This window comes from Thalassophryne amazonica, chromosome 13 (assembly GCF_902500255.1).
Source record: "Thalassophryne amazonica chromosome 13, fThaAma1.1, whole genome shotgun sequence".
NCBI classification, from domain to species: Eukaryota; Metazoa; Chordata; class Actinopteri; order Batrachoidiformes; family Batrachoididae; genus Thalassophryne; species Thalassophryne amazonica.
This window is the reverse complement of record NC_047115.1, coordinates 83,997,922-84,010,298: the sequence shown is the minus strand read 5'-3', so window position 1 is coordinate 84,010,298 and position 12,377 is coordinate 83,997,922. Positions and strand designations below refer to the sequence as shown.

General features: G+C 43.3%; 1 protein-coding gene across 2 annotated transcripts in view; it reads right to left on the bottom strand.

Annotated features, from left to right (window-relative positions):
• The window catches only part of LOC117523909 (L-threonine ammonia-lyase), a 62,099-nt gene that overhangs the window by 14,249 nt on the left and 35,473 nt on the right, over positions 1 to 12,377 (bottom strand). For both annotated transcript variants that reach the window (XR_004564640.1, XM_034185530.1), the window contains exons 4-7: positions 10,670 to 10,835; positions 4,601 to 4,700; positions 4,454 to 4,529; positions 2,645 to 2,770 (exon numbers count right to left, since the gene is read on the bottom strand). Coding sequence is in view for 1 of the 2 variants with exons in the window: in XM_034185530.1 (XP_034041421.1) it covers positions 2,645 to 2,770; positions 4,454 to 4,529; positions 4,601 to 4,700; positions 10,670 to 10,835 (468 nt within the window). In the remaining variant the exon portion in view is untranslated. The remainder of the gene's footprint in view (positions 1 to 2,644; positions 2,771 to 4,453; positions 4,530 to 4,600; positions 4,701 to 10,669; positions 10,836 to 12,377) is intronic.

Below are 12,377 nucleotides of genomic sequence, written 5' to 3'. Positions count from 1 at the left end.
TCTCTGAATCTTCTGATTATATTATGCACTGTAGATGATGGAATCCCTAAATTCCTTGCAATTGAACATTGAGAAACATTGTTCTGAAACTGTTGGACTATTTTTTCACGCAGTTGTTCACAAAGTGGTGATCCTCGCCCCATCTTTGCTTGTGAATGGCTGAGCCTTTTGGGAATGCTCCTTGTATAACCAATCATAACACTCACCTGTTTCCAATTAACCTGTGCACCTGTGGAATGTTCCAAACAGGTGTTCTTTGAGCATTCATCAACTTTCCCAGTCGTTTGTTGTCCCTGTCCCAGCTTTTTTGAAATGTGTTGCAGGCATCCCTTTCAATATGAGCAAGAAACAAAAAAGTCTGTCAGTTTGAACATTGAATATCTTGTCTTTGTGGTGTATTCAACTGAATATAGGTTGAAGAGAATTTGCAAATCATTGTATTCTGTTTTTATTTACATTTCACACAGCGCCCCAACTTCATTGGAATTGGGGTTGTACTTTGCTTTTATTTATCATTATGTTCTATGGGGTTTAATTTTGGCATGTTTTTGTTACCCTAGAACAGGTGTGAGGCGACGTGCCCGCCTGTGCATGTGTGTGGTTAGTGCAGCCAGCCATTTTGCTGCGCCCGAATTGTCTTTGGTTGTCCTGTGTTTTAATGCTCAGTACACCTGCAGTGAACCCTCATCGGCTCTGTTATACTGGTGGCAGCAGTGGGATTGCTCAAGCAGGTTACCACACGTTTCTGTGTACATACCGAACTATTAAGTCGTTGTGTTGCCGTGCTACCTTAACTGCCTCCATATAGCTAACTTGCCACTGAGCGCGGTACATCAAAGACTGTTGCAGCAGTGTTGCAGACGTGTGGCATGGAGACGAAGACCTGCTGAAGCCCTGCACGACCAGAACTCACTTAGCGGAGAGATTAGGGTCAACATGCCTGCTCCTTTTGTTAGTGTGTGTCAGTCATTCATATGAATGTTTAGCCTTTTATGTGTAGCGGGATGAAAGTCCCGGGTCCCAATTGAAAAGACGTTCCCGCTAGCTTGGTTAACGGGGAGTTCCCCTTTGGCTGACCTGGTAGAGGAACGGTCTTTTGGTGCGAGCCGCGTGGGTTCGATCCCCCACCGTCGTCCCGGCCACGAAGGTCCTGCTGCTTCATATGTAAATGAAAATGCACCACCCCCCTTTTTTCCGGGTGCACCTACGGTTTAGAGATTTACGTCTCCATAAACGTTCCAATCAAATATGTAATGTACACACCTCATAGCAAACTGCATAGTATGGTGTGTTTCAACTAAATCTAGCTATCTAAAGTACTGGAAAGCAATGACATATTCATATCCTGATGAATTGAATAGTTGCTTTTATTAAAAACCACTTAACCACTATTTAATACTTTCATTAGAGGATACCACACATAATCGCAGATCTACACGCTTAAAACTCACATGTTGCAATGTGATGTGGTTTGACCATGTAGATCTGCTATTTCCACAATTTCTGATCATGTCTACCTAATATGTGTATGTCGTGGACAAGAAGGGGTGAAGCTCTTCAGCATCTCACCATGTCAATTTGGTCTTTCAGACTTTTTGTTCAGTAAATGGTTCTGAGGAGCATTAGCATGGCTAAAACCTTTCAGCTTCTGGGGGGCATCACACCCAGACTACCCCCCCCACCCGACCGCCATTTAAAGCATTTTTCTTTTTTTGCCTCTCGCATACCTAGAGGTTCCTCACCATCTCACCATATTATTTAAGTCCTTCATACTTTTTTTTTTCAGTAAATGCTTCTGGGGAGCATTAACATGGCAAAAAAAAAAAACCTTCTGCATCTGGGGGCCTTCACCCCCAGACCCCCCCCCCCCCCCCATGCAGCCCTCTTGATGCCCCACCATTTCAAATATAAGAAATACAAAAAAAAACAAACAAACAAAAAAAAACATAAAGAATAAAATTTTTGAAATTTATCTTCCTTGAACTCCCTAAAACCTGATAATACCTGTAAATAATAAGCAGTTTTATTGCCAGTTTTCTTCAGACAAGTCAGGGGATGGAAACATGAACATTTCCAAGTCACTGAATATGTCTTGGACTTTATTTACATCAATTATGAAGAAATACAAATGTTTCTTTCACCAAAACATAATATCTAGGCTTTCATCTCAGATGTACTTTCTGGCAAATTGTAGCTGAACGTTCAGGTCTTCTTTTTAAGAAAATCCTCCTCTACACCACTTCATCAGGAAGCTGGATTTACTATTTTAGTTGATTACGAGTCCCACCAGTTGGCAAATAGTCCCTGTGGGATAATATCACCATCAGTATGTGCTGTCAGTGATCATAAAATGTAAGAATGTGCAAACAGCTATGTGAAACTAGAAGGTTTGGAGGTGGTTTAGAGCCCCAACACAGTTTCCTTCCTGAACAAATCTGTGGAAAAGGGTTTTTCACTCATATCAGACAGAGCGCTGAATGGTAACAATATCTATAAATAACTACGATTTTAACACAGTGAACTCATCCTTTAAAACATTTTACTCCACTTCAATGTCCTTGACTTGTGGCCTCATTGAAAGGACACAACAGAATTTTGATAATGTTTGCTGTGACACCAGGAGACTGGAACGGTTTGGACCCACCTTTTGCCTCTCAGTTCGGGTAGGTGTCCGGCCAGGATGGCGGCCAGGCCCATGGCTCCCTCTGTGTCCACAGTGGAGCGCTCAAACTCCTGAAACCTCAGCATTGCCACCAGAGTGTCTTCCTCACTTTAAGAAATGTGCAAAAAATACAGACACAAAATGTGCATGTGGCATTTATTGGCAGTCTTTGATAAATTCATTACTTTTACAGCTACTTTTCTTTAGACAAGCCAGAGAATGATACATGAACATTTCCACATCAGTGAATATGTCTTGGAATTAGTTTAAATACTTTGTGTTTAAATATAAACTTCAAGATTTATATACAGTGGTCCCTCGCTGTAACGCAGTTCACCTTTCGCGGCCTCGCAGTTTCGCGGATTTTTTTTAGTGCAATTTTGCATGCTTTTTTTTTTAACAGCGCATGGTGTTCTGCGTCCTTATCAGGCGGGCCGGTCGCAGCACCGCGATTGCTGTCACTGCCTCTGACGTGCTTACTGAGTCTGCGGGCTCGGTAAACGCAGCAGCGGGCCACTCACACCGTCTCCTATGCGGAGCTGCGCCAAATCTGGCAACAGGTCCAGAGACTACGCTCGCTGTTTTGATGCGGATGAACTCCGCTCCTCTTTCCATGACAAAAACTCCTGTAACAGTGCAATGTGCTGAAAAAGTGCTGATGTCCACGCCTTCTGCCTTTTTGTGAAAGTCAGACGACGTCCCAGATCAACAAAGCCTTCACGTTGGAAATGATCTGGTTGTTTCAGCGGGGTGTGAGCCTGTCAATCGGCGCTCGGAGCGCGGCGCGCTCTCAGCAGTTGTGGGCGGTCTTTAAACCGTCTGGATCACTCCTTAATCTGTGTAATCCCCATAAAATCGTCCCTGAAAGCCATGTTAATTTTTCAAACGGTGTCCACCTGGAGGTCTCTTACAGTTTCTGGAAAAAAATTGATGCAGCAAAGCTCCAAATCTTTCAGACATTTATTCGCAATAAAAAAATGACGAGAGGGGTGGACCAGTGCTCACACAAAGCCTGCTCACAGGCGAATGACGCAACCGACAGGCATGAAAAAACTCACGCATGCGCACGAAGGTTCAAGCTTGGCTGATGCAATCACACGTGATTCAAATCCATATAGTTTTTGAAAAAAATAAAAAGGTCGGTTACTTTTCTCACAGACCTCGTATTTGTTTTAAAGCTAGACAGGGCCAGACTGTTTATAAACAGCAGTCAAATGGTAAATGGACTACAGTTATATGGCGCTTTTCCATCTGCATCAGAAGCTCAAAATGCTTTACAACTATGCCTCACATTCACACAAACACACTCACACACCGATATCAGGGTGCTGCCATTCAAGGCGCTCACTACACACCGGAGCAACTAGGGGATTAAGGACCTTGCCCAAGGGCCCATAGTGATTTTATGGTCTGTCTGAGTTTTGAACCAATTGGATCCTCTGTTCTGAAGCCCAATGCTTAACCAGTAGACCATCACCTCCCCTAAGGGAATAAGGGAGTCAAGAAGGACAGTAGTGAGGGAAGCCATCAAGACACGTATGACAACTCTAGAAGAGACATGGTAGGCTTCTGTGAGTGGAGATACTGTGCACAGTGTAACTTCCGTCTGTGGTGTCACCAATTACACAGCTTCATGGGAGAGTGCAACAAAGATGGATTTTCATGAAAACATCAAATCTAGACTGGAGCCTTCTGGCTAAATTTCTTGAAATATTTTCAAAGAAAAGCATTCTCTTCATCATGATGCTGTATAACTTGTGCTAAATGTATGACTGTGATTTGGTTCAGTACCTGACAGAGATGAGTTTGTCTACGAGGTTCTTTGCCAGCTGGAAGGTGTTAATACCCAGAGAGCGCTCTGTAAGATCTAAAACAGAAGGACAGTTAGTTGTTACTGCCTGTCTTCATAAATAAACCATGTTTATGAATTGAGTTTACCTCCAAAGAGTTTCTTATTTGGTTTGCTGTGAATCTGTTTGACTGGGCTGTCTGTTTTCAGAGATTGTAGAAGCAGAGGGAAACCTTCTGGTTCAACACCCTGTACATGAAAAAAACACTCTGTTAATTACCTCCACCCACAATTTTTTATATATCGTTATTTTTTTTACTAAAGATTCATATCCTGATAGGCAAGAAATCATTCAGTTTACAAGGATGAAAAGTCAAAGGCCAAAGTCAGGAAAAATCTTGGAAAAATCCCTATCTTTAATATTGAACAAATTTTCAAAAATTCATAACTGTCGGAAAAGATCAGATTTCTTTCATATTAGACAGTGGTATTTAAGATCGCATCCTTTATCAATCAACAAAGTTTGATCTGGATCTGATACAGATTACAGATTTTGTGGCTATTTTAAAACCCCATTTAATGTTTATTAATCAAACGATTAATGTACATTAATCAAATGTGCCCCATTCACTCTTCTATTTGAAACTGAGGTGCAGACTGACACTCACTATCACGTGACAAAGTTTGATTTGGATCTGATCTGGATTATAGATTTTGTGGACATTTGAATTTAATATTGAAAAGCCCATTTGGTGTACATTTGACATTATATCTCAAACAAAAGTGCCTAAATCATTCTTTTATGGATTTACCTACACCACCACAATTGGATGGAGGTTCCAATTTTATGTCTGTTTGTCTGTCTTCCAGTTATCAGTCAGAAACCAAGTGCCAAAAAGTAAAGACAAATTGTGCATAGCAGAGATAAGGGCCCCTTCATACACAACATAAAAGATACAAAAACCAGAAGAAAATCCACGAACCAAACACGAAATGGGGAACCACAAAACATTCCACCTGCTGTCGTGAGGGATGCACGGTCACACAGGCATGCACAACACACTGGCGCCAGTTTCATGCACAAACAGAACGAGCAGCTAGAAAGTGTTGCACCGCATTGTGCCGCTGTTGTGGAGAAAAAGAAAAAAAATAAAAACCAGCTGGAACATGTGGAACCACATTGCGTGCTGATGTGGAGAAACAGAAGATAAAAAACACATGCCACCCACAGGATTTGAACCTGCAATTCACAGAAGCTCTGATTAACAGACGGAAACTTTACCACTGCACTACCATCACTGTCCTATAACAGGAGTGTAAAATGCCTAAAATCAACAAGAAGATAAACATATTTTTAAAAAAAGAGAAATTAGACGATGTAGACGATGTGCAACTTAAAGTTGCACGATGCGGTGACATTGACCTCTGGCTCAGGGTGACAGCTGATCGACTTTGTAGTCGTATCATCTGACCTTCGGCCACGTGGCTTGGACACTCGGATGAAGAGAGGGGCTGAGCTGTCGACCGATCACCACCTGGTGGTGAGTTGGATCCGCTGGGAGGGGAGGAAGCTGCTCAGACCTGACAGGCCCAAACGTATCATGAGGGTCTGCTGGGAATGACTGGCGGAACCTTCTGTCAGTGAGGTCTTCAACTCCCACCTCCAAGAGAGCTTCTCCCAAATCCTGGGGGAGGTTGGAGACATGGAGTCCGAGTGGACCATATTCTCCACCTCCATTGTTGATGCGGCTGCTCATAGCTGTGGTCGCAGGGTCTCTGGTGCCTGTCGCGGCGGCAATCCCCGAACCCAGTGGTGGACGCCGGAAGTAAGGGATGCTATCAAGAGGCAGCTGACAGGTACCAGCAGACCAAGCGTGCTGCAGACTGTGCGGTCGCAGAGGCAAAAACTTGGGTTTGGGAGGAGTTCGGGGAGGCCATGGAGGAGGACTATCAGTCGGCCTCAAAGAAATTCTGGCAAACCGTCCGACGCCTCCAGAGGCAGAAGCAGCTCTCCACCAACATTGTCTACAGTGCGGGTGGGCAGCTGTTGACCCTGACTAGGGATGTTGTTGGGCGGTGGAAGGAATACTTCAAGGATCTCCTCAATCCCATCATCACGACTTCCAAAGAGGAAGCAGAGACTGGGGACTCAGAGGCGGACTCATCCATCATCCAGGCTGAAGTCACCGAGGTGGTCAGAAAGCTCCTCGGTGGCATGGCTCCTGGAGTGGATGAAATCCATGCGGAGTACCTTAAGTCTCTGGATGTTGTGGGACTGTCTTGGTTGACACGTCTCTGCAACATCGCGTGGCGGTCGGGGACAGTGCCTCTGGATTGGCAGACCGGGGTGGTGGTCCCTCTGTTTAAGAAGGGGGACTGGAGGGTGTGTTCCAACTATAGGGGGATCACACTCCTCAGCCTCCCTGGTAAGGTCTATTCCAGAGTACCGGAGAGGAGAATTCGACCGATAGTCGAACCTCGGATTCAGGAGGAGCAGTGTGGTTTTCGTCCTGGTTGCGGCACACTGGACCAGCTATACACCCTCCATCGGGTGCTCGAGGGTTCATGGGAGTTCACCAAACCAGTCCACATGTGGTTTGTGCATCTGGAGAAGGTGTTCAACTGTGTCCCTCGAGGCGCCCTGTGGGGGGTGCTCCAGGAGTACGGGATCCGGGGTCCTTTGCTAAGGGCTTTCCGGTCCCTGTACGACCACAGCAGGAGCTTGGTTCGCATTGCCGGTAGTAAGTCAAGCCTGTTTCCAGTGCACACTGGCCTCCGCCAGGGCTGCCTTTTGTCAGGGGTCTTGTTCACAAGAGAGGGATGGATGGAGCGTGAGATCGACAGACGGCTCGCTGCAGCATCTGCAGTGATGCGGTCGCTGTATCGGACCGTCGTGGTGAAGAGAAAGCTGAGCAGGGGGGCAAAGCTCTTGATGTACTGATCGATCTAGGTGGTCATGAGCCAAATCTCATGACCTCCTATGGTCATGAGATTTGGCTCATGACCGTAAGAACAAGATCACGAGTAAAAGCGGCTGAGATGAGGGTGGTTGGGCACTCCCTTAGAGATAGGGTGAGGAGCTCGGTCACTCGGGAGGAGCTCGGAGTCGAGCCGCTGCTCCTCCACGTCGAAAGGAGCCAGCTGAGGTGGCTCCGGCATCTTTTTCGGATGCCCCCTGGACACCTCGCTGGAGAGGTGTCCCGGGCACGTCCCATCGAGAGGAGGCCCCAGGGAAGACCCAGGACATGCTGGAGGGACTACGTCTCACAGCTGCCTTGGTAGCTCCTCGGGGTTCCCCCGGAGGAGCTGGGGGAGGTGTGTGTGGATCCGGAGGTCTAGGTGGCTTTGCTTGAGCTGCTGCCCCCGCAACCCGACCTCGGATGAAGCGGAAGAAAATGGATAGATGGATGGATGGACGTTGTGTGCACTGAGCCGTAATTTCCAGCTGTCAGTGAGTCTCTGGCCAGCGATCAGCTGAAAGGCGACTCGCTGTGCTGTGTGTGATCTAGTTGGCCGCTCCCTATCTGTCCATAAATATCAGCATGTCATGCAAGTGTGCGCCCCCTATGCACGATACACACACGGCACGTGTTGAGGGGGGAGCCGACATTCTGGCACGCCACATATATGTTGCTTGGCAACTCCACACTTGTGGGGGCACTTAGACAAATTCCACAGCCAGCTCAAAAGTGGTCGTGTGCTCACGACTTTCATGCTAACAGCGTGAATGGCATCACATTTTCAAAGTGTCCAGCAAGCGGTGTTGGATGTTCGCGTGTGTCACCCGGAATTTGGCCGACACCTGCCGCAAGAGGGATTGAATGGGCTCTCACAGGGCACAATCTGTCTTTCAGCCGCTGGTGTGCGCGAATAGTTGGAGCAACAGGTGTACGAGGTGTTAGAGCAGCTCTGATTTTTCATGACCGCCATGTAATTCCTCCTTCGTCCGCTAGTTGGCTTCAATTGTGTTATGTGTGAAGGGGCCCTAATCAATGTTCTGTGAAAATTATCTGAAAAGAATTCAGAAATCAAAAACATTGAAATAATAAAAAAAAAAAACTCACAACACCAGAAAACAAAACTTTGATTCAAGTGCATGAATTAAATGCATACTCCTGGCATTTGATCAGATCTCATTTATCTTATGAAAAGCCACTTGTAACAGAACTTTGACCTTGACATTTTTTTCCTAGGTAAAATTTTGTGGAATTGAAAACTGGTATTGGCAGAAGTTTGCGCTCTATGAGTGCGGTGTTCCAGTATTATATGTCTTAATTATGTCCGCCAAGGACGTAATAAAATCATCGGTATTTATTTTTCTGTTTGTGTCTGTTAGCATGATTGCATAAATTTTGACTCTTGTTGTATTGTGTTGCATTGTTTTTAAATTTTTTGTAATCGTACAGAGACAAGAACTTGCCCATAAGGGTAAGTAAATGAATATACAGCCGAGACCTTGCTGCAGAGTTTTAGCCTCCCAGTATTAATGGACAGAAATTTAGATTTTGAAAGTTTTATGGTTCTTGACTTTTATGGTAGGAAAGTTTGCCGGAAAGATGGAATTATACAGTTGTGAATAATAATGTTTATTTAAAAAAATGAAACAACATGAATGCTAAAAGGTGCAACCCACTTCTTGCCTGTGCAAAATTTGCCTTATTTATTGCCTTATATAACAGAAATGCGGCTGAAACATTTGAATTTCCAGAAAACATCAGTTTTATTGAAAGTGTCTGTTTCTAATTCAATTGAAGAACATGTTATAATCAACAGCAAATAATATTCACAACAATTTGCAGGTTGTTGCGGACTGCCACCAGAGGGTGATAGAGCATGGTTCCTTGTAAAAAAACAAAAAAAAAAAACAAATTGACAATTTTTTTTCTGAGGTCATAGTGCTCTCAATTTTGTGTCATTCATATTTGAATATAATGTATGATATATGATGCCATATGTGAGATATCCTGAAACATTAATGCTTTTGGAAATAGTGTTGTGCAATAGTTTTAGTCATCATTTTTATTAAAATTTTTCATTAGCATTGTCAAACAATCTAGTTGATTATTTTCAAATGTTCCTATTGTAACCTAATAAAACCTTTTTTCCTACTTCATAAAATACACTGATTAATGATAAACTTAGAATCTAGATTTTCATTAAATTAGTAAAATAGGTTTGTTTGTTTGTATGTTCTTTGGACTACGCAGTGCTTACCAACACAAAGACAGGTACAGATGATCCGTCAATAATAAAATTACTCTGCGAAACTGAATAAGTATGTCCCACTTGTCATACAAATGGCAGAAGATGACTTAAAAAATGCTGGTCAAATCTACAATTTTTTTTTTTTAATTCAAAACTAAATAGAACAGTTTGGACCGTGATAGAGTGTATGCCATTAGGTTTAATATGAAGTTTACATTTTATGTTGCAAATAAATATTAAATATTTTACAAGAAGTGTATGGATGTTGCAAATGATTTTGCCTCCAAAAGGGTGTTGCTGCATTTGATTGTGTGCACCACTTGGTCCAAAGTTAGTATAAAAGTATGCTTTCCTGCACAAAGTATTTCCTACAGTGACAGGAGGAAAAAGTTGCTGTGACTGCAGTCTTTCATAGATTCTGCAGATACTGAAAAATGAAAAACAGACTGAAAAATAAACAATCTGATGGATTCATCTAACTGATGACTGCAAAGACCTTTTTTATATAATCACACTTGTAGAAAATCAGACACAGTAACATCTCTGCCTATAATGCAGTGAATTATGAAACCTAATTTTGGGCAACACTGATGTAAGACAGACAACTGCCACCAAATGTATTCTATAGTTATTATTACCCATTAACCCAAAACGTAAGGGTTGACAGTGGTACAGCGATGACAAAAATTCCCATATGTGCCCTGCAATGAATACCTCAGCAAAGGAGGTGTGGCTGTTCATGGAGTAACCCCAAAATTTTGCATTGATCTCCAAGAAACAGAAATTCATTAAAATAGTTGAGGATCAGCATCCAAATCTGTATTCTGAGTCGTTTCTTCAGATCAACTCCCAAAAACTACCACACTACACTTAACGAAGCCTGTCAGTCACGTGTCACACTGAGCAAGTGACCTTTCCTGTGCAGCAATTCTGGACTTTTGCACCTGAATGGAGATATTTTCGCTGTAAGTGCCCTTATAGTTGCTAAAATGGTCTCAAAAGCTTCAACGTACTATGACAAGAATATGTGAGTTGAGGTGTTTGATGGCTGCGGCCGTGCCAGCCAGCAGCCCGTACTGTCCAGCTGCAGGCACCAGCACCGCGTCCAGTTTGGGCACTTGTTGGTAGATCTCCATGCCAATTGTTCCCAGTCCTGCCAGGTATGCTGCACTTTCATCTCTGGACACCAGAAAAGACAAGATAGGTGTGGTAAAGAGCTACAGAGTGATAAAAAAGCTATTTTGTCCTTGCAAAACAAGTGCGCGTATATATATATGTGTATATATATATATATATATATATATATATGGTAAAGAGCTACAGAGTGATAAAAAAGCTATTTTGTCCTTGCAAAACATAATCAATCAATCAATCAATTTTTTTTTTTATATAGCGCCAAATCACAACAAACAGTTGCCCCAAGGCGCTTTATATTGTAAGGCAAGGCCATACAATAATTATGTAAAACCCCAACGGTCAAAATGACCCCCTGTGAGCAAGCACTTGGCTACAGTGGGAAGGAAAAACTCCCTTTTAACAGGAAGAACCCTCCAGCAGAACCAGGCTGAGGGAGGGGCAGTCTTCTGCTGGGACTGGTTGGGGCTGAGGGAGAGAACCAGGAAAAAGACATGCTGTGGAGGGGAGCAGAGATCGATCACTAATGATTAAAAGCAGAGTGGTGCATACAGAGCAAAAAGAGAACGAAACAGTGCATCATGGGAACCCCCCAGCAGTCTACGTCTATAGCAGCATAACTAAGGGATGGTTCAGGGTCACCCGATCCAGCCCTAACTATACGCTTTAACAAAAAGGAAAGTTTTAAGCCTAATCTTAAAAGTAGAGAGGGTGTCTGTCTCCCTGATCTGAATTGGGAGCTGGTTCCACAGGAGAGGAGCCTGAAAGCTGAAGGCTCTGCCTCCCATTCTACTCTTACAAACCCTAGGAACTACAAGTAAGCCTGCAGTCTGAGAGCGAAGCGCTCTATTGGGGTGATATGGTACTATGAGGTCCCTAAGATAAGATGGGACCTGATTATTCAAAACCTTTTTAATTTTAAATTCTATTCTAGAATTAACAGGAAGCCAATGAAGAGAGGCCAATATGGGTGAGATATGCTCTCTCCTTCTAGTCCCCGTTAGTACTCTAGCTGCAGCATTTTGCATTAACTAAAGGCTTTTTAGGGAACTTTTAGGACAACCTGATAATAATGAATTACAATAGTCCAGCCTGGAGGAAATAAATGCATGAATTAGTTTTTCAGCATCACTCTGAGACAAGACCTTTCTAATTTTAGAGATATTGCGTAAATGCAAGAAAGCAGTCCTACATATTTGTTTAATATGCGCTTTGAATGACATATCCTGATCAAAAATGACTCCAAGATTTCTCAAAGTGTTACTAGAGGTCAGGGTAATGCCATCCAGAGTAAGGATCTGGTTAGACACCATGTTTCTAAGATTTGTGGGGCCAAGTACAATAACTTCAGTTTTATCTGAGTTTAAAAGCAGGAAATTAGAGGTCATCCATGTCTTTATGTCTGTAAGACAATCCTGCAGTTTAGCTAATTGGTGTGTGTCCTCTGGCTTCATGGATAGATAAAGCTGGGTATCATCTGAGTAACAATGAAAATTTAAGCAATACCGTCTAATAATACTGCCTAAGGGAAGCATGTATAAAGTGAATAAAATTGGTCCTAGCACAGAACCTTGTGGAACTCCATAA